Source organism: Amborella trichopoda, chromosome 8 (genome assembly GCF_054954075.1).
Source record: "Amborella trichopoda isolate Santa Cruz 75 chromosome 8, AtrichopodaSantaCruz75HAP2 v2.0, whole genome shotgun sequence".
NCBI lineage: Eukaryota > Viridiplantae > Streptophyta > Magnoliopsida > Amborellales > Amborellaceae > Amborella > Amborella trichopoda.
In genome coordinates this window covers 37,657,557-37,684,204 of record NC_142343.1, presented here as the reverse complement: position 1 = coordinate 37,684,204, position 26,648 = coordinate 37,657,557, and the positions used below count along the sequence as shown (strand labels likewise).

Sequence of the window (26,648 nt, the reverse complement as noted above, 5' to 3'; positions counted from 1 at the left end):
GACATTGTGATTGGGGCCATCTCAACCGTCTATTCAAAATGGACGGTTGGATAAGGGGAAGTATATAAGTTTTATACGTTAGGAAAAATATAAAAAGCTTGTCCTTGAGTAAGAAGCCATCATGCCCAGTTCGAGGGAGAGAAATTTGTAGAGAGAGAAAGTCGTAGAGAGAGAAACAAAGAGAGTGATAAGCAACCCATTAAGGCCAAATAAATATTAAAATAAAAAATTATCATTCTGCCCCAATTTTGTTGATTTGGATCTGAAACTCTGGATCGCTCTTCATTCAAGGCGCATTATTGTTGATCTTGCTCGTAAACCGGCTTTACAGTCATCTCTGTCAAAAGGTCAGTTAGACCATGCACTCAATTCAATTTCGCATTCTGATAGCGACGACCTCTACGATCATTTATCATTTTCCTCCATCGACTTGCAATCATGTTCATGATACCAAATTACTGAATCAAAAAGGGAGCAAGAAGTTAAATCCATTATCTTTTGGTTCTAAAACATGCACAATTCGACAAAAACGAGAGAACAATGTCTGTAATTGGGTCTAAGGCGAAATTCTTTCTTCTTCTTCTTAAAGAATTAAGTCCAAAGTAACCTAAGCTCTCTCAACAAGATGTGCAAACCCCTTTTCTATTCAAGCAACGCTAAAATTTGAAAATTTAAAGCTGAAATAAAGTTCTAATGTCTCCAACTTATGCACTCTTTCTTTAATCATCCTTCAAGCCTTATCTCAAATATTTGGGGTTGGCTTTACACACTCCTTCCCCATATCTTATAATTTAGGACTTTTTTTCTCTATCTTTCAAATTCTTAGGGCTGGCAAAGGGCTGGGCTTGGACTAAGCCAGCCTTGGCCCTAGCCCGGCCTAATCCTTTTGGGGCCTGGCCAGGCGAATCCCTAGCCAGGGCTCGGCTAGGCGAAGAGGCCTTGACCATGTTAGGGCTGGCTTGAACTAGGCTAATTAGAATCTAGAAAAAGAACAAAAGAGAAAAAAGAAGGCTGTGGCCAAGCCTAGCAAGGGCCACACTTTGTGGTCAAGCCCTAATTTTTTAGGGCTAGGCCAAGCCACCTAGTCCATTGCCAGGGCCATTCTTGTAAACTTTATACTCCCATGTCAACCTTGTCCCAGTACAAAATTTTTAGACCGCATGTGCCCACCACTTTACTCCATCTTTTAGGACTCCAAAGACTTTTTCTACATTAAACCATCTCAAATGCGTCAATGTCTTCTATCCTTCTTTCTCTTTCCCATTAAGGAACTACTCACCACCAAAAAGATGAGTTCCACATGAACCCATAATAAGTAAAATAAATCCCTACACATCCTTCAAAAATTCCATAAATTTAAAAAACAAAAGTAAAATCAGTCCATCTCTTGATTTTTGATTTGCATTTGTCCTATATGAAAGTTGATGCAGTTCTGTTTTTCCTGCATTAAAGGATATTTGAAGTTTAATTATCTAAAAAGGGAGAGAATTTGAAACTTTTCTTCTTACTCTTGATGTCTCTTTGTTTGTATTTGTTTGGAACTTTATTTCTGTTTTTTATGGTTCTATATTTCCTATATGTTGGGCGATTGTTTTTATTCATTAGGACAACACCCAATTTTATAATTTTTATTGATAAATCTTATGGACTATAAAAGAAAATCAAATCTGGTTAAAATCTTCATTTTATAAATTTTTTTCTCTGCATCATACTTCGTACTTACACATGCTCAATATTTTCCCTCGTTTGAATTTTAGAACCAATATTAAAATTCAAGTAACACGGTGCATACATACACCACTAACACATTCAGACATACAAATACATGTATGCATTCACACATACATACATACAAACACACACAAAAACACATGTAACGTATACACATTGATCCGACCTGAATTTAACACATTTATAAGCATGATATTCTTGGTGTGTGGATAATCTTTTTAGAATTTCTATACCGAGTGGTATTTACTTCATATTTTCTCATTTGTAATGGGTTGGGTGGGTTTCTCATTTGTAATGGGTTGGGTGGGTTTATTTTAGACGAAGGGTGGTGTTTTTGTTTGTATGTAGGGGTGGTGATGGGCTCGGTGGCTTAGCCAGCCCCTTGAAAAACAAGGCCTAGGACTCAAAGTGCGGCCCGAGGTTCAAGCTAGGGCTAGGCTTGTGCCAAGGCCTAGACATGGTCGGCTTAATTCGCCTTTATTACAGAACTGTGAGATTTAGTACTATCCAAAATCACCCCCATAAAGAAATATCATATTATATGGGATTGAGATTTAGATTAGTATTGGTAAGTTTTTTAAAGGAAATAGAAATCCAAAAAGATTAGGACTCTTGGATATATCTCTATGGTTTTTGAGATATATGTAACATCTTTAGAAATTTTCTACTTAGTATGGATTCCTAATTTTATATGTATGGGATGAAAGTAGAGAAAATTCGTATGCTCTATTTGGGTCACCATATGGAATCTAGAGAGAGAGGGGTTAGGGCCTCCTATACATAAGATGCAATATTTCATCTTAGAGAGAAGATAGCATATTACGGAGAGAAACATTGTGATGGTGCCTCTTGAATACTCCTGAAGATTGAGATGCTTGTTTTTTTATAAAGAAGCGGTCCCCATTGGAATTTTGAATGGTTTTTTTTTTTGTTAAAGAGAAAGTCAGTTCCTCATTGTTGTCGCGTCTCTATCTGATGTTGTCGGTTATGATTGCCAGAAGTAAAGAGAAGGAAGGAAATATAGTTTAAAAGGGTTTGTTCGACTGTATTTTTTTGTCGGGGTTTGTCCCAAAATATTTGATGTAACTTTCATTAGTATAGTGGATTTCAATTTGTTATGCCCGTGGATGTCGCTCTTCTGGGGTGAACATATAAATCTTTTTATTCTTGCGGTATATGTTTCATGTTTTATTTCTCATATATTATTTATTAAAAATCAACAAATCGGGTTTAAAGCTTCCGCGCACAAGAACTAACATCCGAAAAAAAGAGATTCGAGACCGGTAACAACCCGTCGATGACCATGGTCGATCAACAAAAAGAAAATCTCCTTGATCACCATCAAGCAAAAAAAAGGAATAAGGGTCTTTACTACCCTAATCACGACTACTCCAAGTAGGGTTGCAACTCTAGGCAAAGTGGGGCCTTCTCAACCACGCAATTTTGAGGAAATACTATTTTATTAATCAAATCATCAACTATTACAATTGGTATAGCATTGTATAATATAGATGAACCCATTCAACAATGACCAAAATGCCCTAATCAAATAGTAAAATAACAAAAATACCCCTATACCTATTCATACAATTAAATCAATTTGTATGCATCCTAATTGCAATATATTAAGTCGTTGTATGCATCCTAATTCCCATATTGTAAGTACCTATTTATGCAAATACGTTTCCATACACAGGAACTCTACATCATTTACTTTTTAAATCATAGAAACTTAAACAATATTTCTCAATTTTGACTTGTTGACTAGATGTCTACATGGCGAAATCAGTAGCACTCTATTCTTTCATCGACTTTAAACTTACACCCATAATAACCCCTCATCGACAAATCACAAAAATGATACTTTAACAAATAAAATAATCCTCAATACGTCCAACTAATCGAATAATGCAATTCCAGAAACATCTCTGTTTCAAATATAAAAATAAAATTTATTCCAGCCAGCCCCTTGATGCGATTTGCATCATATCATCAATGTTTTCGTATATGAACAACTTCAAGAGCCATCTCATGGTTATTACTTATTAATAACCTTTGCATCTTTTTATAAACAAAACTAAATGGCAATCAATGTTTGCAAAATTATGACAAAAACAAGTGCTTTCAAATAATCGTCTCGAATATTTGGTTCCATTTCTTTGACTTAGAAATGATCAAGATTCTAGATTTGCTGTAATACACTCTCAAAGTAAGGTCACTTTATGTATTTTAGGTGACATTGGATGCAATAGGAGCTGGCATTTGCTAAGCGTAATTCGAACTTGTACTGTGAAAATAAACTCCCACTGTGAATCGAATATTAACTTTGGAATTTCTTCCTTCCTTTCCATAATGGATCTTTATAATATCCAGCTATATAAAGGATGGACATGTTTTTCATAGGATGGAGGATAATATTTTTCCTTTTTGACTGCAATGCAATATTTAATCGATAGGATTGTGTACATTAGGATGGTTTTCTATTTTTTTTTTTTATTGTTTTTCATTCCTTTTATGGGTGGGGTGAACTCGCCCTTACTCAGCCTTGGCCACGGGGAGAGTCTGAGTAACTCGCTTAAGTTCAACTCCAAGTCTACTTGGGCTAGTCATGTAATGCTGATCTATAGCACACTTTTTCCAATATAAAATCTCTATTAGAGAAAATCAAAATATCAAAAGGGGTTGTCTACAAAGAGGCCATTTTATCTTTTGTATATGGAAGACATAATTATTCTCACTAATTAGATGTCACATTGGATAGTTTGGGATACATCACGAACTCTGAGATTTTTTTTGTTGGACCTTTGTGTCTATCCAATGATATTTACAACCGTCTATTTTAAAATTTAAAGACAAAAATGATTGTGACCTCTATGTACAAAAGATAAATGATTTCTTTGTAGATAATTCCACATCTAAAAAAAGAGCGGGGAAGGGCGGTTTTTCAATGCTATTCAAAATTCGATTTACATGTTCAATTGGTTTTTCTATAAACTCAAAATAATCAATTAGATTCAAAATCTTATTTACACTATTTTTTGAGAAACTAAAAAAACCAGCGATTAAAAAACATGAAAAAATTCAATAAACTAGTGAATAAAAAAAAATTGATATTTTAATTTACTTTGAATCACGGTTTCTTGAATCCAATGGAAGTTTATCTTCAGGGCTAGAGAGAGATATCCCATTGGATTCAAATCCCGTTTTATAGTTTGAAGCAAATCCCATTTGAATCGGTTTACTTTTTTATTAAAAGAATCATTGATTTGAATCAAATCTTTTTGTATCTGCAGCTTTTAACTGCTTTTCATCCCTTTCAGTTATTTTGAGTTGGATGATCATGAATCAGGAGCTGGATTAGGATCAACTATCTTGGTTTTGGGGAACCGAGTCGGACCCTCTATCATTTTTTTCGACATTGCCTCTGATAGAAAAAAGTTAGGATCATCCTTAGCCGTTAGTTAAGATCATCAAGTGGTTGTGAGTTGCTCCATTTCTCTGCGCAAAGTACGAGAAAGCTTTTCTTCATCCGATTTCACTTCTAATCACTAGGGTTGTTTGTCACATTTACGTACCAAAATGTAAACGGACCTCAGCATTCTATGACTCACCATGTCTACTCAGAGTCAGTCAAGTTACTTGGACCTGCCCCATGGGCGAGGCTGAGTAGGGACGAGTCCTACGGCAACTCACCCCACCCTTTTTAAGTATGCGAAAATATTAAAATTAAAAAAAATAAAAAAATTTAAAAAACACCACCATATTACTAAGAAATAGTGTTTTGGGATTGGTTTAAGGTGATTTGGGGAATTTCATATTTTTCTTTTCTTTTTTTAAATTTTCGTAAACATTCAAGACCTAAATCAAAGTTTTCAATAACCATTTTTTACAAAGTTCTTTCATCATTTTAGACCTCTAATGGTTTCTACTACCTCTTTTAACTTTTTTTTCTGATACCTTTTAGCTTTTTTTTGGGTTGTGCAGGCCGAGTCCCTTGGTTGAATCGAGTTACTGAACACTAAAAAGCTTATTATATATGGTCCCTTAATTAATTATAGGGAAAAAGACGAATACCCCGTGTTTAAAATTGTTATCCCAAATAACCCCCTGGTCCCATAAATGCTCATAAAATCCCAAGTTAAAAAAAAAAAAAAAGACGTTTAAGCTTCCCTAACATTTTTCATAGTCCAAATTACAAAATTTACCATTCTTTTTTTTTTTAAAGTAATATCATCATAAATCGGGTTTGTGATGCCTCTTTTAACTTTGAGTTTCAAGAGAGAGATAAATATTCAGGGAAACTTGCTAGTAAGAGACAGACAAAGAGGCCAATGGGTGAGGAAAAAAAGAGAGAGGAGAACTTTTCCAAGATTTAGATAACAAGGTGATGATAAAAAACAAGGAAAAGGATAATTTTATAATTTGGATAATAGAAAAAGTAACGATAGATTGAACATCCTTTTTTGTCCAACTTGGAGGTTCTTTAGAATATTAGAGCAAGGATTATTTGGGATTATAACCTTACAGAGGGGCTTTATGTCTTTTTATCTTAATTTATACTCGTTTCATAATTCATACCCTTGAAGATGCAACTTGGTTGATGCGTAGGGAATGATAGAAAATAGATTGGAAGGCAAGGAAGCCCGCATCAAACAACATTGGCTTCTATCAATGAAGAAAACAGTGTGACGTGTACTCCTCCAGATTTTGTAACGTCTTTCATTTTATCTGATGTTGTTAGTATCTTATTGTCAATTAATAATTGTTTATGTAACATATTATGGTTATTTTTAATAAAATGGTTAGGGGTCCAATATTCCCACTTATTCACCCAAAAAAAAAAAATTATGGGCATCGAATCACCTGGTCAAACCTAGGAGTCAGTCACCCTGTTGTGGTTCTGTGTGTATATAGGGAAACAACCGGAGTCTAAAAAGGACCTGGCGATTCCCCACAATGAAACGACAATTCTCTACTTTAAAACGGGGATTCAGACCGTCGATTCACCGATCTAAACCGATTTTTGACCCGTCCGCTATTTTTTCATATGTTTTTCGGCTGGTTCAATATTCTTCTTGTACAGCGAAACGGCAATCTGGATTGTTGATTCTCTGATCAAGAGCGGATTTTGAGGTACCAATCTGAGTCCCCGATCTGTTTTTTAAATCACTTAATTAGAGGGAGAACATTAAAAACTGAAGCAAAAAGAGAGAGCGATAAGAATCTTGTCAATTTCATCTGTTGAAATACATGAGGGATGTATATCTTACAAAGGGAGAGAATGCGCAAGAGAGAGAAAGAGAGCTAGAGAGAGAGAGAGAGCTAAGCATCCCGTGAACCTCATTTGTTGAAGAAACATGTGTGAGTGGAAGTTTGGCTCATCCTCGGGAGTCGGAAGAAGGCAAGCCCATCACTCATGGTGTTGCTAACCACAAGAAGTATCTCCTTTTTGTTCACTTTCTCTTCGGTTTTCGCGAAAGCAAAAATTGAACAACTTTTTTTAAAGGAATTGGTGTTGGCTTTGCCCTTAACTGCAGTAGCAGCAGGCCATAGGCCATGAAAGGGTTGAGGAGTTTGAGAAAAGTTGAAATGATGACTCCTTTCCACACAAACGTGGAAAGCACTAAGACCCAACTTTGTCATGCCTTCTTTGCTATTCTTGATTCCTCATAACCACTCATCTCTTAATTATTTCTTCCTTTTTACTCACTTTTTCTAGGGTTTTGGCACAATCATTACTATCAATAGTCCATAAAATTTAGCTTGGTGATTTCTGAGAATATATTGTGTTTCTCCTTCTATTGACTTTCATTGCCAATTCTTGGAGACCTATAATAGCTACTAAGCTTTTTAGCTTCTAAGCATTAGGTGGTCATCTCAATTAATTAGTGATTATGCTTTTTCATCCATGATATTATATGAGGATCTCCTCTTGTCTTGCACACAAAAGTAGTCTAACATATGGCTAATGCAACGGTGACCCACAAACTCACAAATGAATAATGGATTCCCTCCTTTTGTTGGCCTGCATCTTCATCTATGCACACACACACAAAAAAAAAAAGAAAAAAAACAATCACCAACCTACTCACGCACAAAGAACCTGGATGGCTTTCTATATATTTCTATTCTATGCATTGGGGCATGCACAATAAGGCCCTGATAGGTGCATTGTCCAATATTAGACAGTACAAATCAATTCTACCCATCAACTGTCTCGAAAATTAGGAATCTAGAGCATCAAAAAGAATTTTATGGCGCAGATGTTGGGGCATGCACAACAATGGCTTGACATATGCACCGAATATTGGACGGTGCAAATCAATTCTACCACCAACTGTCTTGAAAATTATGTATCTAGACCTTCGAATATAATTTAATGGTGTAGATGCTAGGGTTCATACAATGATACATGCAGTTGCTAGATGCATAAAAACCGAGTCCATATAGAAAAGAATATAGAAATAAAGGTGATTTGGGATCAGCATTAGTAGAATATTGAATAAAAGCACTTTTTTGTTACTAAGAGAGGCTGGTAGATGGGCATTGGTAACCAGAGAAGATGTAGGGCTTGGCTAGTGAAACAGTCATTGGAGTTATAAGATTGAGGGCTATGAAGAGGATCATTTGAGAGGGGTTTTTATTTATGTTGTTTTATTTAATGGAATGCCTCCCTTCCAATATTCCATACACGAACTTTACTTTTGATGTAACGTGTATACGAGGTAAAGATGACATGAACCACACTTCAATGGGGAGCCTCTATAGTGTGAAATTCATGTGTAGCTTTTATGGTGGGAGTGATGGGGTTATCTATCTTGAAAATAACCATATGAAAGAGTTGGGATAAGGTTCAGATGATGACAATAAATAATATCTTTCATGAACATGATCAGTGGTCAGCATGAAATCCAACATCATGATGTCAAGTTTTTTGCGAAAGCACAATTTATACAGGAGTTGATATTGTGAGAGGCATGGTTTTCATCTAGCCTCTTCCTTTTACATGCAATATGCTGTATGTCATGGTTTAGGGAATCATCCATGTGTAATTTGTAATCGTTGTTATCAAGAATGGACAGGAGTTACTGATTCAAGCAATCAGACAGTTGAACAATGCTTTGACTGGTCTGGTTTAAATAGAAAAATATACTTTGGTTGAGAAAGAAAACTATTGCTTGGCTAGTTTTGGAAGATCAAACCAACCGTTTTGAATGGTTGGACCAGTTATATGAGGTTGAAATTTTTTTAATATGTCTTATAATTTAAATTTTGTTTTTTTGTTGTTTAAAATCTTGGTCATATTGATTTCACAAATGATCCTATTGATTCAGGTTGGACCAGACCTCTAACTGTTTTGATAGCTGCTACAACACCAATTGTAATTATTGTGAGTAGAAACCCTAGGATAGAAGCACTTCATAATAATTCTCTTGGGAAATTTGTATATAATGTTCCAAACATGTATTGATTGATATTTGTTACTTCTAAGAACCTGGCATGTGCAATTCTATGGCATGAAAATGAAGAATAATTTCATGATTTCTATCATCCATAGTCTAACTATAAGTGAACCCAATTTGGACCACATCACAAGACAAGCCTTGTATTGGGAAGTAAAGCCATCTATAGAGCATACCCATATAAAAACATTCAAAAGTGATATGAAAGATATTAGTGTATTATTTGATGGGAAAGTTTTGATATAAAGGAATAATGGCACTCCTAGAAAGCAAACACATTAGTTCTAAAAAAAAAAACAAACTAATATTCAATTGGACAGGCATTGTAGAGAAAGAGAATGGTCCATTATTTCTTATTTCCCATATCGAATCTCACAATGATTCGAAAGTTAAACACCAACATCTCTCAATACGATTATGATTCAGTATTGTTATCTTTGTAATCAGTCATTAAGGGCAAATGACACATTCTTCAATCCTCTAGAAAGTTGCCAAAGGTGGGACAATATTGACATGTGTGCTTGTTAATAGATGCACTAAATGTTCTATGGTCATTATACAATTGAATGAATTTGTTATTGGATGGGAGCAATAGGGAGGAATCAAAATTCTTCTTTGAAAGAATGATTTTCTTTAACTTTTTCACTTGTACTCAAAATTTGGTATCATGAGTTGCTCAATTAAAATTTTACATGCTTTTTCCAAAATGATATGAGCCCATGACCCTTTTGATCGCCTTGTAGTACTTCCATTAGATAGTTTTTGCACTCAATGGCATCATTTTCAGCATCCACATTCTTTCAGGGATGCAGGTTTTGCCTGACCAACACGTAAAGTCTCACCTCAAATCCTCATCTAGAAAGTATTTTGGATATCAGAAATCGTCATGATGGCTCTCTAAAATCATTTTCTAATACCGATTGAAATTTGAAGCTCAAAAAATGGACACACCTTGCGGACTAGTGAACGCTTATTTTTAGAGAAAAATGGACTGTCGAGATAATGTATTACAATATACGCTTCAATTGAAAGCTCAAACTGAATGGTAGAAATCATTTAGAGTACTTTTAATTATCCTTTCAACAATAAATTTGATAACATATGTCAAAAAAAATTCATTTAGAGAATTCACTTCATTTTATTGAAATACAAAATATTTAACTCAATTATGTAAGAAATTGCCTCATTTTTGTGAGGTCATTCAATGTTCTTCATATAATCAAACTTTTGCATAAAGTGATAGTCATCTTAACTTGTTCTCTTCTCCAAGACTAGTCAATGAAGAGTTGTATTAATTGTTTTGGCATGATATTGAATTGCCCACCACCATCGCTTTTGTATTGATTGGTTGCATGCTTCTTGTTTTCTATTCCCCCTTTCATTACGTTATAGATATCGAAGAAGAAAGGAATAATAAATGTCGAGGGGTTTGGTGTGATGTTGCAAGCTGTTCAATTACTGCTTTGGCACATATGGGAGGCCATACATTTTGTTGAAAATATTTACGTATCAAAAAATATTTGCGGTATTACCGCTTGGTCCACATTTTTGCTGTATGTCTTTTTGGTATATTTTTATTCCAATTCTGCCTCTTCTTCTTTTTTACTTTAAATATATTTTGAAGTAATAATAAACCAATCTATACTTAGAAAGTTTCTTTGAAGTATGGAGAGGTTGGATATAACCCCCTTGAAAGTGCTTTGTAATTTGAAAAAAATTTAACACTGCTTTGTAATTTGAAAAAAATTTAACAGTTTGGTGTGGTTTGATGTTGCTAATAGCGAACTGTTCCATACTTAAAAAAAATTCTAAGTAGGAAGCAGTTCACTACTAGTAACATCGAATTGGTTATCATTTTCTTTCTGTTTTTAATGCAGTTGAACTGGTAGCAAAAAACATAAAGTTTCAAGTTCTCTTTCTCAATCCATTGCGAAATAACATGGTTCGTTCGAATTTGGCAAATTTCAAATGCATTAAAAAATAAAATAATATGTGGTTTGATGTTGCTAATATCGAACCATTCCATACTAGTAATTTTGTAAGCATAGGATGGTTTGACATTAGGAACAATGAACCCTTCCACACTTATAATCTTTCTTAAGCATAGAGCGGTTCAAAGTTGTAGATATCAAATTGCTCTATTCTTATAAAAAAAAAACAGTTCGATATTGCTAGTATTGAATTACCCTAGGCATAAATGAAATTAAAAAATAAAGAAAAATGCACACTAGTGGCAAAACTGTAATCGTAGAAAAAAATATAAAGTTATATGACTTAGTATAAAATTGGAGAAAATATAAAACAAAAGGTAAACCTTTTTTGGTCCGTACCTAAAATTTCCAAATATATCTCATTTTTCGTCAAAAGGATAATTCGCGAAAATAGTTAATGGAAAAACCTAGTATTGGGAAATTCCCAGAACAATTTCTATTAAAAAATTTCACATACTGAGGTTCAAAGGAGTGTTTGCATTGTTCTCGAGGCCGTTTGAGGAAAACAAAACTCTCAAAACAAGTTTTTGGATATAATGGTCGTTGAAAAACCTCTCCAATTGGCAAATAAGTGACACATGTCATTCGTAAGCACCAAGTAAGATATCAATTGGCAAGGACCTAACACATAAAAAAAAGATAAGCAATTATTTGGGGCACTATAAGGTGGAAAATGGTTGATTGACTTTACATAACAACCATAGATTCAAAAGTAGTTACAACATGGAATAACAATATCATATTTTCTTTGTAAGATGAAAATAAAGATATTTTTGGTCTTTCAAAAGGGTCTGCACTGAAAACTAGGGATTCAATTTTTTTTGGGTAGATTAGTGAGGTGAAGTTCTTTAACCATGATAAAAATGAAACTTAAGACGTCATATTGTGATACTCACTATCCTAACAACCTATACCTCGAATATATTCTTACAAAATAGGGATTCATTGCGTTAGTAAACCTCTTTAAAGCCATTTACATTTCTTTCCTTTAGAAGCCACACTAAAAACACACCATCAGTATCTTTCTATGAACAAATTTAGCTTCACAATAGGTAATCGCACTTGGTGCGTGTTATTTATTGTTTTCTAAAATCAAACATACGATAGTGCTATTTCCATTCTATAGTTTTGAGGGAAGCTAGTTGTCTCTTGTGGACTCTGCCTGACATCACTCTTGTCCTGTGCTAAGATTCTCTTGAGTAGTCAAAACACCTTCAATTATATGATGATTTAGCATAATAGCCTCTCTCAGCTATTCAATGCATGGGCTGCTTTGGACCTATTGTCTACTCCAAGAAAGAAACTTCATGTACTAACCATCAGTACCGCTTTCCAATCCCTTTTACCGCATGGCTTGGAGCTTGGTCAAATGATCAAACAATATAAAAAAAAGTAAAAGAAAAAGGGCAATCAGACACAAAGTTTGATGTATCATCCTAGAGGACAAGAGTGGCTTATCTCAATAAAAAAAAAAAAAAAAAAAACAGAAGGAAAAAAAAAAAAAAAAAAAAAAAGTGAGAAGAAGACTAGCATGGCCAATGGAAAAAGGCTCCTCTTCTTTTAGCATGGCCAATGGAAAAAGGCTCCTCTTCTTTTAGTTAGTGATCATTCCACCAGTGAAATAAATTACTCATTAGTATCCTCATATGAGAAAGAAGCATGAGTTTTGGTTGTTGTGATTTGGCCTTGCTCTACTTGATGACAAAACAAAGAAATAAACAAAAGCAATTCTTTAAGAGACCAAAATACAAGGGTGGGAATGGAAATTTCCCCTAAATTCCAAAGTCATGGTGCCCTAGAGAAATAAAGACATTTCAAAGCTTTTTGGTGCACACAGTCAGAATACAGACAGATTAGGGTCTTGGAGAGTGGTACTTCAGGTTTAGGGCTAGAAGAAAGGGGTTTGGGGGTGACGAAAATGCCGGCTGATTCTTCAACGACCAAAAACAAACCCATGTGGTTTTCTGTGCAGTGCAACCGCATTGAGGGTGAAACCCCATATTACCACAAAAGACATTCATGCAGGATCTGATTGCACAAAGATACCTTGGCAAATCTCAAGAAATGGAGCGCATACATGCAAATGTTAGAGAGAGAGAGAGAGAAGAGAGAGAGAGAGAGAGAGAGAGAGAATATATGCAAATGTTAGAGAGAGAGACCTTAGCCAGCTGTTCTAAAGACCTTAGCCAGTTGGTCTGAATCAGTAGAAAACATGGCACAAAACAAGGGAAACCATTCTGCAACCCTAAGGATGTGGAGTTATTCTCTCTCTCTCTCTCTCTCTCTCTCTCCATTTGTAAACTATACTGAAAATGCTTAAAAAGATGAGTAGGAAGCATAAAAGGAAGGCCAAGTTTCAGCACTTCAGTGCTGCTTAACATAGACTTACAAAAGCAAACTATGGAAATGGTAGCCTCCAATATTCACAAACCTGATATTGTGATGGAGGCCTCTATTACAAGTCTGATTTTTACTTTTTATCTCAATGTGTGCTGTTATATGAGCTCAAATCCATGGCTGATCTCATTGAAGCAAACTTTGCCATTTCATGCTGAGAAAAAGGGCCACCATTATCACCAACCCCTAAGAAATCTCTAGTTAGGCCCTGCTCACCTTCATGCTGAACCTTTGTCTGATCTCCTGAATAAAAGTGAACATTTTGGGACCTTTTATCGGTCGATGTCGGAATAATCAGGCCCTGAAATTCATTGCCCGAATCAGGCAAAGAACCCAAATTCACTCCATTGAAGAGCCCATTTCCGGAAGGCGTTGACAGAGAATTCATCAGATCGTTGAAGTTTTCCGGCTCCTTTTCATGGAAACCAAATAACTGAAACTCATTTACCGTTTGAACATCACACGAACTCACTCCTAAGCCTCTAAGCATAGAAGGGTTACTTGTTGTTGCACCAATTTGGGCTGCTTTTTGCAAAAGGGCGGTGGCCGACATGTGAGCTCCATGAGAGCTGTGATTTTGTGGGGTGCTATAGAGAGAAGCCAATCCCCCTAAATGGGTTTTCCCCCCATTATCATCCTTCAAGCTCGAAGAGGTTGATAGAGACAGACTGGCCCCAGTGTTCGAGCCTCTGTCTAACCAATCTGATGGGAACCCCATGAAATCCAAAGGAGATGAGCTCCCAAACATGTTTCCTGGTACCATATGGAGTAGCTCAGGTGGACATGCCTTGTTCTCTGCTTGTGAAGAAGGGCAAAACTCCGACGAGTTTGAAGAATTTGGGATTGATTTCGTCACCTCAGAGAAAAAAGTTTGTGGATTTGATGCCCCTTCGATTGAGTTTAGATGACTTCTCATTAGATCTATCGAGTTTGGTCCAGAGCCCTGATCAAGCCATAATGAAAGCCTCGGCTTTGGATGGCCCGTGGGTTCCGAATTTGGAGCAAAATTAGGCCTAAAGGCTCCAAACCCATGAGGCATGGACGAAGTTGATGGGGAAGAAGAGAGATGTGAAGTATTCATGGCGTTATTGTTACAGTCGTTTCTAAAGGTGAGGCCAGTGGTGGCAGCTGATGCAGCGACAGAGGAAAGCCTTGCACTCTCTTCTGCCAAGGCATCACAGAAGGCTCTATGAGTGATAAAGCTGTCTTTCCTGTATACCAAAAAGAAGTTAACTGTTCAGTACACAAGGATTTTCTCTTTCTCTGTGCATTTAATTTGAGTATTCAATTATTTGCTTCATTAAATTTCATTCTCAATCAAATAATTTTATTCTTAATCAATGATCTTAGGTTTCCGGACACGCACGAAGACTTCAACATTAATCATGTGCAACTAAAAATTCCAATCTCTCTGAAACGCACAGTCCCTTCTCCCTCTTGATAATCCTAGAGAGAGAATTACCATAAAAATTCTTGATAGTTTTAGAGAAAGAAGCAGAAAAGAAAAATCTGTAAATACCTGGAGAAGAGAGTTCCACAGTCGCATTTGTACTCTCTAGTGCCACAAGTTTTCGAATGAGCTTTCCAATCCGATTGAACCGCATATCTCTTTGAGCACTTCTCGCACTTCCATTTCTTCTCCCCGTGCTTTCTACTGAAATGTTTCTTAATTCCTGTAAGATCACCGAGAGCCCTTGAGGGATCGTTATGGACGCAAGTTTTTTCAGGGCAGATGTAAACTCTTTTCCTGATTTCTTTGCTAGTTCTCTGTCTAAGCTTCCATGGAAGATTGTGGCCTCTTCTATGGAGCTGCAAATTCTGGTCCCTTTGGAAACCCTTGTTACAGATCTCACAAACGAATCGGTTTGTGGCCATGAGAGTTCTCGGCGATAAAGCGATAACTTCTGCATCAGGATCTGTGATAAAAAGAAAAAAAGAAAAGAAACCCATTAACAAGAGAATATTGAGAGAAAAAGAGAGAGAGGGAGAGAGAGGTAGAGAGATGCCTGGGTTTCCCGGAAGATTTCGCTTCTTCTTCTTCGGTGGCGGAGGCTGCTCATGCTCCAAATTAGGGTTAGGGTTTTCGGCAAACCCTCTGAGAGAAGATGGCAAATGGGTTCCATCCCCTGCCATTTTTCTTGATCGGTCAAGAACCTCTAAGCAAGATCGTCGGGCCTAAATCTAGAGAGTGTAAGAGAGTTAAGAGTCTTTACAAAAAAAAAGGAACTTTAACCAGAGAGGTTTTCTCCTACCGTACTAGAAAGAGGTACAGCTTCTATATATCAATAAAGAGAGAGAGAGGACTGAAAAACTCGGTAAATCAATGAAGAGAGACAAAATTCCTGAATCTAGAGAGAGAGAGTTCCTTTTTGAATCTATAGCATCTGTTTGTGCAGGATTAATCTTGCATCTAAAGATGGATCCTAAGGAAATCTTCTCCACCAAGAATTGAAGGAGAGGAAAGAGAAAGGGGAGTAAAAAAGCGGAAATTTAAGCACTTCTCAGTTCCTTGGAAAAGACATGGTTTTCGAGCATGGTCTTGGCCTTTTCGGATCTCACCAACAAAACCCAGCTACCATTGAAGCCCAAGATCAGTATATGCTTCCTTTCCTTTCTCTCACTTCCTTATCTCTCACGCTGCTTCTCAATGTCGGTCAGCCATAGACTTAAACTGGGCCACCTCTCTCTCTCTCTCTCTCTCTCTCTCTAACACTATATAATCTGGGCCACCTCTTTCTCTCTCTAAAACAAATCAATTCATAGATAATTTGGGCCACTCCACTCTCTCACTCTCTCTCTAACCTAAACACCTCCCTCTCTCTAAAACAAAACAATTCATAGATAATTTGGGCCACCCCACTCTCTCTCTAGCCCAAAAACAAAATCTAGGCCACCCTCTTTCTCTCTCTAATCCAAAACCATAAAAACATAAACTTGGCCCTCTCTCTCTCTACAAGACCGGACACAATCTCTCTCTCTTATCTCTGTCTGCCCTTAAGCCATGATGTAAACCTGGACCACCACTCTTTCTCTCTCCTCACATTCTCTCTCCACACTTTCTCTCTCTACTCTTTCTGAGGAAAACCATTAGCAGCATGGATGGGTGGAAGGGAATAATGAGACACTGTTTAATTTTCGTATGCGTGTCTGCTAGCGGGTTTTTTGTTTCTTTTCTCTTTTTAGGGAGTCAGCTTTTTTACACGGTGCCCCTTCGCCTTACTTTAAGTGTTCGATTTTATTAGTGTTAAAAGTAAAAGGTCAAGTGAGGTAATATGTGAATGATGACACCCATGATGAGGTCCTAAAAAAGTTAAGTCTTCCTCCTTTCCCCTCTGAAATCATTAAACCATAATTGTAGTTCCTGCAACCTCTCTCTCTCTCTAATTCTCTCTTTCTTTCTCTACCATTATCGAAATCTTCAACGTCGTTGATCTCTGGATAAGGTCCTTCTCACTTTCTCTCTCTACGCTAATTTAGAAATGGCTTCTCTCTCTAGGTTGTTGATTTAGAAAGGTCTGATGTCCATGTTTCTCAATCTCTGTAGGGCTTATTTAGATATGACATCTCTCTTTGTTTTCTTCTCTCTTCTCTCTCTGTGTCCATGGATTCATACCCTCTCTCTCTCTCTCCCTCTCCTCTCTGTGATCCATATCTGAAACTTGAAGCTTTTAACCATTAAACTCTTATTGTTTTATCCGTTTTAGGGACAGTAATCCATGCTGGCAAATTAAGAAAAAACTGTTGTGACTCTCTCTCTCTCTAGATATTGCATCCTCTGTCCTCTCTAAGATATGAATACGAGTTTAAGAATGTAAACCCATCTGTCACTTTCTCTCTCTAAATATATAAATAAGTTTAAAGCCATAGTCGTCACGGTTTTGGCTGCAATACCGATGGTCTGTGATGCTCTGACTCATGGCTGCAACCCTGCAACAGTCCAAAAATAAGACAACACCGATAATGTCACTCACTGATGCTTGGTTGGTTGGTTGGTACCTCTCTCTCTCTCTTTCACATGAGGTAAAGTAAAGGAATATTATCAGATTTCAGGAAATCGATCAAAATACACCTTAGGTTTTCTGTGAAATCCACGAATTTTAAGCATGTGAAAACGATCCATCACACTCACACAAATAGTGGGGCTAGAGAGAGAAAGAGAGAGAGGGAATAGTGATTATGTAAAAAATCAAGTAATTGTTATAGATGTGGAAACTTAGTTTAAAAAAAACATAAAAAGGATTGATGGAGCTTTTGGGTTGTGAGAATCTCAGCTGAATTATCTCTCATACAAAAAAAACTTAGAAAAAAGAACTATATTTGGCCAAGCTTATTTGCTGGCCTAATCTTACGGAAAAAGACGTTCAAGGTCTTGTTGCTTGCCACAACGTTTGTTGAAATTGACCCCCTTTTACCTTGTCTTGTTCACTTTAGTAAGCAGTAAAAGTGGCGATTTGTTCCATTTCGATCTAGAGAGAGAATAAGAGAGAGATAATGTATTGTGTTTTTGTAGAGAGAGAGAGCAAAAGATCCAATGAATTCATATACATTTTTCAAGCTCATAACTGTAATTTTCCATTATATTTCATGTTAATTATCAAGAATTATACTACACGTTTATATAATAACATCCTAGTAATTAGATTAAAATGGAAATATTATTTCATTCTCTATGATCTTTGTACTGGAAAAATAATAATAAAAGGGTGGTGAAAAGGTTCTTTAGTGGGTGGTGCCAATATCATAATAAAAGTTACTGATATACTTAGACCAGCTATGAAAAGATTAATTATAAGGGTCCTTTCTGAAAGGGGAAATAGTGTTCAAATGGCGTTTACTAACTTTGCACCTAAATCTATAATTTCACAATCAGAGAAGGAAACCAAGAGACAAGCATACAAAAAAAAAAAAAACTAGAGAGACTCTCTCTCTCTCTCTGGGTTGGTCTCCTAGAAGAGCAGCCAAGAGCAGGGTAGGGACCATGGAAGAGCGTAGGCATTGAGGAGGAGGAAGTGAATTTTTTGAGAGTTGGGCATGGAGAGGCGTCTGCTTGTGGGCTGACTTTGTGCTCTACCCACAAACTCCTCTGTCTCTCTCCTTTTCAATTTTAATGGTGGGCACCCTTCTATCTCTCTACATTCCCCATCTCTGTTTTACTTCAGACTTCTCTACCCTCTCTCTTCTCTCTCTACCTAACCATGTGTCTTGCTTAGGGGTCGCAATGGGCCGGGCCAACTCCTCTCTCCCTCCTTTTTAATTTTTTTGGTGGACACCCTTCTCTCTCTCTCTACATTTTTTACTTCAAACTTCTCTATCCACCCTCTCTCTTCTCTCTATCCTTGTCACTCTCTACCCAACTCATGTATCTAGCTTAGGGGTGGCAATGGACTGATGGCCTTGCCTGGCCCTAAAAATTTCGGGCTTGGGGCACAAAATGTGGCATGAGTCGGGCCAAGATAGGCCCGGCCCTTAATTTTTCAGTTTCTTGCTTTTTTTTTCTTTATGACCCATTTGGTTTGGAGTTCACGTGAACAATTCTTTCATGCGGTTAAATATGGGAGTATATTTACAAAGTAGATGTCAATTGATGTGAAAAGATCAGTTACCTGCATGATACCTGCATGAGAGAATTTTTCATGTGAAAATATTGTTTAGAAAACATACCATAAGTTTATTTGACTCGGTCCTTAGAGAAATAGAAACTCTCTAGTGTCAGGGTTGGCCTGGCTCAAGCCCAGCCCATGACCGGCCCTTTTTGCTCTACCCCCTCTCTCTCTAACTCTCATATGCTCAACTCTCTCTCTCTAGTCCCCACTTCTCTCCTTATTCTCTACAAGATCAAGCCCTGACATCCCCGAAAGCCCCATCTCCAAGAAAAATTTTCTTATACCTTTGCCCCTTTCTTTATTCACAAAGTTTTGGCTCATGCATTCGGAGCTTCCTTAGTAACTAGTGATGCTCTCTCGAATTCCCATCCCCATGAAATAAACAATTGAAAACGAGTAAAGAAAAACCCTAATTCCCATAGACTTGATCCGACCAGATACGACATCCAACCCACCACATACAACACAGCATAGATTCCTTTTTCATCCAACAAATTATTCATGTACACTGTGCCTTCACCGTTTTTCTTTAGTTTAGACCTTTGAAAAAGGCTCATTTAGACTTATGGAAAAGCCATATGAGGTGCTTGAAAAGATGGTCAATAGGGAAAATGCTTGCTCCTTTAAATAAGTGGGGGGGTCTTTCTTTTTTTCTTTAGGTCTTCTTGTTTGAATTCTAACCTACATGCTTGAGGACCTATGTGTAACATTCGTCTTTGGCTTAATCCATGTTTTTTTTTTAGGGGGGGGGGGGGGTTGGGCACTTGTTTCATTACTGGGTTTGCACGTTTGCCCATGGAAAAACAAATTCTCCTTTGGTGAGCCCACATGGGTTGCTTTCAAAAAAGAGGATTATAACCACTTGGGGGGTTTAGTCCACACCCCACGTGGGTCCTCATGTCGACAGTGCGACTAGCCCCCTCTCTCTATCTCTCCCTCTCACTCTCACTTTCACTCTCACTCTCTCTCTCTCAAACACACGCAGATGAATGTAATTGAGATATAGAAATGGCTACTATATCTAACCCTTGCTCTCTCTCACACGCACATGAATGTAATTGAGATAGAGAAATGGCTAGTATCTCTAACCCATGCTCTCTCTCACACACGCATACAAAGATGGACGTATAGTTCATATACTCACCCCATGATCTCTCACACATGAGAGAGATGGAACTATTGTTAGTATGGCCACCCCATTTTATCTCTCTTACACACATACATATATAAAAACAGTGTCACACACACAAAGGAGAGAGCATCACTTTTATCTTCTCTCTCTCGATCTCTCCTTCAAGTGGAAGTCCATGTTTCTACATCAGGTTTGGTTAATTTACCAAAAGAAAATTAGTTTATCTTCTTATGAAAAAATATAGAATGAGACCATTGGATTTGACATTGGGTGGTTGCAATTATTCCATTGACCAAGCTCAAACTTTAAAAGAAAATTTTTCGAATTTTGTGACACATCCAAGCTATTAAACTTCACATCAAATGGTTGTAAAGAATTGTGACAAGTTTGTATAAAAAATAAATAGCCTCATTGTATAAAATCCAGTATACCAATTGGTACAATTCGATGGGGATTGATCGGGTCTATCTGTGATCTCTAGTAAAATTAAATGAATACTTGTCGACTGTAGACACTTACATCAATGGACCAGCTATATGTACTTTTTAAAATTTTATAAAGAATATTATTAGCAACTACTGGAAAGTGACTCTTGAACTTAGTGGTTCCGAACTCACATCGGTCATTTTCCGAACTCATCGGTCATTTTGGGAGGCTTTTGGTGTTTCAACCGCGTAGTTGAAATGGCGACCCTTCAAAATTACCGCAATTACCTCACATACATTATGGCATTTAGGATTTCCTCCTGGTAAAATGACGAGAAAATTACGACATTATTTCTGACATTTTGTTACAAAATATGCTTCTTTTTTGAATTTTTATTTTTAAGAATTTTTATACATTGATACAGTGTGCTCCCATGGAGCTTACTGTGCATCTACTTCCTCAATCAAAACACGTAGCTCCATTATTATTATTTTGTGAACCAAGTAGCAATTACTAGTTGATTATTTTTTAAAGAAAAAATTAAAATATGAGTGTAGAAGCAATTAGATCTAGCCATGTAAAAATTAGACAGTCTCTATTCATTATTGAGGCATTATTTTTTTTTGTAGCACATAGAGATTTTATTTCTGACATTATTTTCTTGAGATTATTCTATAAGTTGTAGAGTTATATCCTTAAAATTAGTGATCTAAAAGGTATCCTTGGCATGTATTTTTGCCGAAAGAGTAAATAGATAGTGTACTCCCCTAGTAAATGGTAGTAAAAAAACATTTGTATTTGCTTCATGTCCGTTAGGTTAGTTGTGGAAAAACAAAAAAGGCTGCCGAATGGGGGTGGTCATAGTAATTTACGCAGAAAAATGTAATCATTTAGTAATTAACGTATGGAAATAGTATTCGTACTTAATCTTCACTAAAAATTAATAAATTTCTTACTTTGTGTTCGCCCTTTTTTGTTTTTCAGTTGCATTTACCAATGTGAAAGGTGGAAAACTGCGATAGGGGATGATATATGTTAAATTATTCATAGGTAAAACGAAAGGGAAAATATAAAATGAGACCATTTATCTTTGATATAAGGTGGTCCCACTAATCTTGACCATTGGATGTGAAATTGGGTGGCTGCAATTATTCCATTGACTAAGCATAAACTTCAAAAGGATTTTTTTCGAATTTTGTGACACATCAACCTATCAAATTTCACATCAAAAGGTTGTAAAGAATTATGACCACCTTGTATCAAAGATAAATGGTCTCATAGTATACAATCTCTTTTAAAAAAAAAGATATTGATGTAAGAACAAAAAAAGAGATGTGGTATTACTGTAGGCTCTATATTTTTTTGTCCTATTATGATAAAAGTTTTAATTGTTGAGATGTCTTTTTTAATCTTATTTTACCGCTTGTTCGCTGAAACAAACAATAAAATTAATGTTTTTGGGTGGCTCAAAAGTTGTGTTTGGGTGGTTCAAAAGTGCAACATTCGAACTGCCAAAAGTACAAAACAATCGATGTGCCTGGGTTATGCGAAAGTTGTAAAATTATACTTTCAAACCACCTAATGTTGAAAATGTGGCCTATTAGGCCCTTTTCCCTCCGGAATTTGTTTTCTAATAATGGTACAAAAGCCATATTATAATATATGTGAAATCTCCTATAGTTAACATGAGGCGATGCCATGTACTTAGATCTTAGATCTATTTTTTAGTTTTAATAGGATGGTGCTATGGAGGGAAAATCATTGTCATTGGAGGAAAAACCTAGTGATATGTTTGGGTTCGTTATGAAAATTGTTTATTATATATATACTTAATTTATTTGATTTCTAAATATCTTTTTATCAAATTATAAGAATACTTGGATGACATCGTATTATGTGAGTCATTAGTGCACTAATGACAGGTTTAGCTCATTATATAAGATTAACAGTTTGGTGACAACATGTTAATCCTAATTAGTTGCATTGAAGGGAATTAATGCAGGAGTTACACTTAGATATCAACTCCTATAGACCATGAATATGAGACCTACAAACCAAAATGTGTTGTCTATAAAAGAGGTTAACCCCACAAGAAATAAAAAAATAAGAGACAAAAGATAGAGAAGGATAGGAAAGAGAGGGATGGAAGGTGAATGAGATTCATCAAAGAGGACTCTCGAGGTTGCTTGTCACTAGATGGCTTGGTCTGTAGATTTGGTATGAAACTTTAAGTCCCTCGTGTGATTTAAGGATAGATCTGAGTAAGTTATTTATCGATTTTATTTATTTATTGATATTTTTTTATTGGGACTAATACCTAACACGCATATACAGGAGGTTCAAAAGTCAAATTACCTAATATTAATATATATACCTATATATATTAAAGATAAGTCTTAAAAACGCCTTTAGGTGAATTACTACAGTGTTCGCCACTGTCATGGATATACTATGTCTGTGACGGTTTCGCCTAATATATATATATATATATATATATATATATATATATATATATATATATATATATATATATATATATATATATATATATATATATATATATATGACTGCTTTATGTACAGAGCCCAAAATTTTAGGCAAAATATGAAATGCCTCACTTATATGTGAAAATTACAAAAAAGATTGGTCAATCCATTATTTTTCCAAAATTACCCTTCGGACAATACATTTTTATTTTTATTTTTTTTTAATTTTGTGTGTTTAGTTATTAGCAGGGAAGTTCTCTTAACTCTTGGGGCACTGCCCTAATAACAAAAAAAGAAGGAGGGTTGACCAATCTTATTTATAATTTTTGCATATATATATATATATATATATATATATATATATATATATATATATATATATATATATATATATATATGTGCGTGTGTGTGTATGTGTGTGTGTGCACGTGTGTGTTGGAATGTAAAGTTCAACTTTTGGACCTTTCAAACACATCAGTTATATTTTTTTTATTTTTTTTTGGGGATTTAAGCAGTTGGAAAGTTGCATTTTCTAACCATCCAAATGCATCACTTTTTCTTTTCTTTTTTTCCCTTTGTGGTTGTTCAAAATTCTAAAGTTCTAAGAGAGGGGAAAGTGTTAATATAAAAAGAAAACTCAAAACGTAGCACAACCTAATATGTCAAAAAATATGGATATTGTGGTAGTACAATGTATTCTCCAGTCCGTACTTCAATTTGTCTAAAACTAAACAAGTGGTTCTCAGTTTGTTCTGGTTTAAAAAATTGTGTACAAACTGGCGTATATATTTTCGATGTACTGCAAGATTTCTGGAGGAGCAAATCGAAAACATGAGGTCACAATTCACAATTGATCTCAACGTACTCGTTTCTTCATGAAGTGCACGTGCCAACAAAAACTTAATGCTAGATTGAAAACAAAGTTTTATCCTGTGTAAAACGCTAAAGATGGCTAGGGATCTCACACTAGTTAACCCAATGTGGCACCAAGCCTAAGTCCTACTTCGACAATGACTAGGATAGCCTTCTACAAATCACACAAAGAGGAAAGAGGAAAGTCCAACACGCACAATGGTCACAAAACTACAGTCATAGACAAAGGACCACAACCCAACCTTGTTTCACTGTATATCGGACGTTCTAAATTCGATGGGTTATTTTTTGGTAAATAAAGTATGTTAAAAATAGAACCGATAATAAGCAAGAAAGTTAAATCAGGAATAGAAAAAGAGACCATCAGGATTTAAGAGGTTCATTATAGATACGACTACATCCATGGGCAACGACGATCGATGTTTCTCCACTAAATAAAAGAAAAAAAATTACAGGACACTTATTTGAGAGAACTAGATACATAAAACTTAATCTCCCACCAAGTCTTCTTCTCTACAATTTTCTTTCTCTACAAAACCGCAAAAGAAAAATACACAATATATAGAGAAAGGAGACCTCACATAAAGTGGTACTTACTCGCCTCAGGAATTTTTCTACTCTTTATAGACTTTTAACTTTATGCTTTATCCATATGGACTCAAACCCCATCCTAATCTAAATAAGACTCCAAGATAAGTTCCTTGTAATAGTAACTAAATGAGGAGTACCAAAATAATAAAAAGTATCTAAAAAATAGAAACCCTAAATCAAAAGGAAACTAATCCCTTAATATTTGGGATTCAAGATAACAATTGCCAACAAATTGCACAAGTATACGCTTTAGTCAACGGGGTTTATACAGCCCGTACACAATGACCCGATGTTACAATAACAAGAGAAAATTATAGATACACCCGCAAATTGGGATTTCGAGACAACCTCCCCCCAACAACCCCCCAACTACTTTTTAGATCACTCAATAAACCCCAACGATGTTTTTTATAGTGTTTAGCCACTGGTAAAAACAAGTAAACTCAAATAAAAACCAAAATACCCTCTTTTTTAATAATGTCCACCCCCCTTAGTGTTTCTTTTGGATGCACTCATGGTCCTACACTTTTTCCATGCGGTCTGACACATAGTCTTTGCGGTCTGACACATTTTCTTTGCGGTCCGACAGTGTGTCTTCTGGATGCACTCACTAGTTCGACACTTTTTCCAAGCGGTCCGGCACATTTTTTTTGCAGTCCCGTACATGCTCTTTGCAGTCAGGTCGCCCGTCTTCTAGATCACTCAACGGTTCGGCACTTTTTCTAGGTAGTCCGGCAAGTCTTTTACGCGGTCTGACACTTTTTCAATGCCGTCTGGTACTGTGTATTCTAGATGCACTTCTAGGTATGGGAATGTGTCACTTTCGTGTACGAATAAGGGCATTTTCATCCTTATAACTATGACTTTTTGACTTGGGGGTCTTTGTTATAAAAGTTAATTTTTGGATAAAAGTTATGATAGAAAATGTGGTCGGGGGAAAAGATATGGGGGGAAAAGATATAGAAATTTGAGTCAAACGGGTTTTAGTAATTTTCCCTAATAACTGTTGACTCTTATACCACATTCGCTACTTATTATTCGATCAAGATTGAAAGGACTTCACCTCCCTTATATGCGTTTGTTGGTTTAGATAACTGGTTTACAAGGAGAGCTCACTCACTCACTAGGTAGCAGATGTCCACTCAGGACTTGAGACCTTTATGAATGTTTTTAATGCTAAGAAGAACCACAATGCCCACTTAGCCTGCACAAGTGACACTAAGGAAAGGGATCTAAGCGGACTCCCCCACCTCAACTACGAATGATGCCCACATCAAACACTTTTCCTACGCCTGGTCCCTGTAAACCACGAGTGTAACCCATGTCTCATGCTTGCCTAGATAAAGCCACTTGCTTCGTCCTAACACTCAGTTACATTTTTTGCTACCACCAGGCCTCTAATCGTTGCCTTGGCTAGGTCTTCTATTGCTAACCAAGTTTGTTTAGCCACAAAACCACATGGTTAGGTCCTTAAGGTATCACCAAGTGTCCACCTGGGATCACATTGAAGTCCACCCTGATGCGAAGGTATGCGTCAACCACCTGGATTTGTTTCTCAAGACACCCTTGTCAGCATGTCCATGTTGCCTCCAGCAACAACTCGAGAGAAAGGGGTCACACCAGCCTTATCATAGATACCTGTGATACTCATGCGGTCATGCCGGGTGCCAAATCACCTATTCTTCACACCACTTGCGCTCGGCGGATGTTCCCTCTGACTTTCAGTTTTGGCAGATGTTCACCATGAACAGTCTCCTCATGATGAACTTGCCTAATTCATCATTCAACTCCTCATGTCAATTACCTTAGCAGCCTAGAATCCTCCCAAGCTTGTGCACATATATCTACCACATGCATCCATATGTTGGGGCCTCCTCATCCACATTCACTAGTTGAACTACACTGAGGGGCTGCTTTTAGAGACTCTCTCTCAATTGGTGGTTATCCTTAATAAT

At 36.4% G+C, this 26,648-nt stretch overlaps 1 protein-coding gene across 1 annotated transcript; it reads right to left on the bottom strand.

Annotated features, from left to right (window-relative positions):
• Positions 1-13,498: 13,498 nt before the first annotated feature.
• Positions 13,499-16,163, bottom strand: LOC18433392 (zinc finger protein JACKDAW). The gene is made up of 3 exons (XM_006843483.4): positions 15,589-16,163; positions 15,102-15,498; positions 13,499-14,793 (listed from the first exon to the last, which is right to left on the bottom strand). The coding sequence occupies exons 1-3, from the start codon at positions 15,713-15,715 to the stop codon at positions 13,668-13,670; spliced, it is 1,650 nt and encodes a 549-aa protein (XP_006843546.1). The 5' UTR covers positions 15,716-16,163; the 3' UTR covers positions 13,499-13,667.
• Between the last annotated feature and the right edge of the window lie 10,485 nt (positions 16,164-26,648).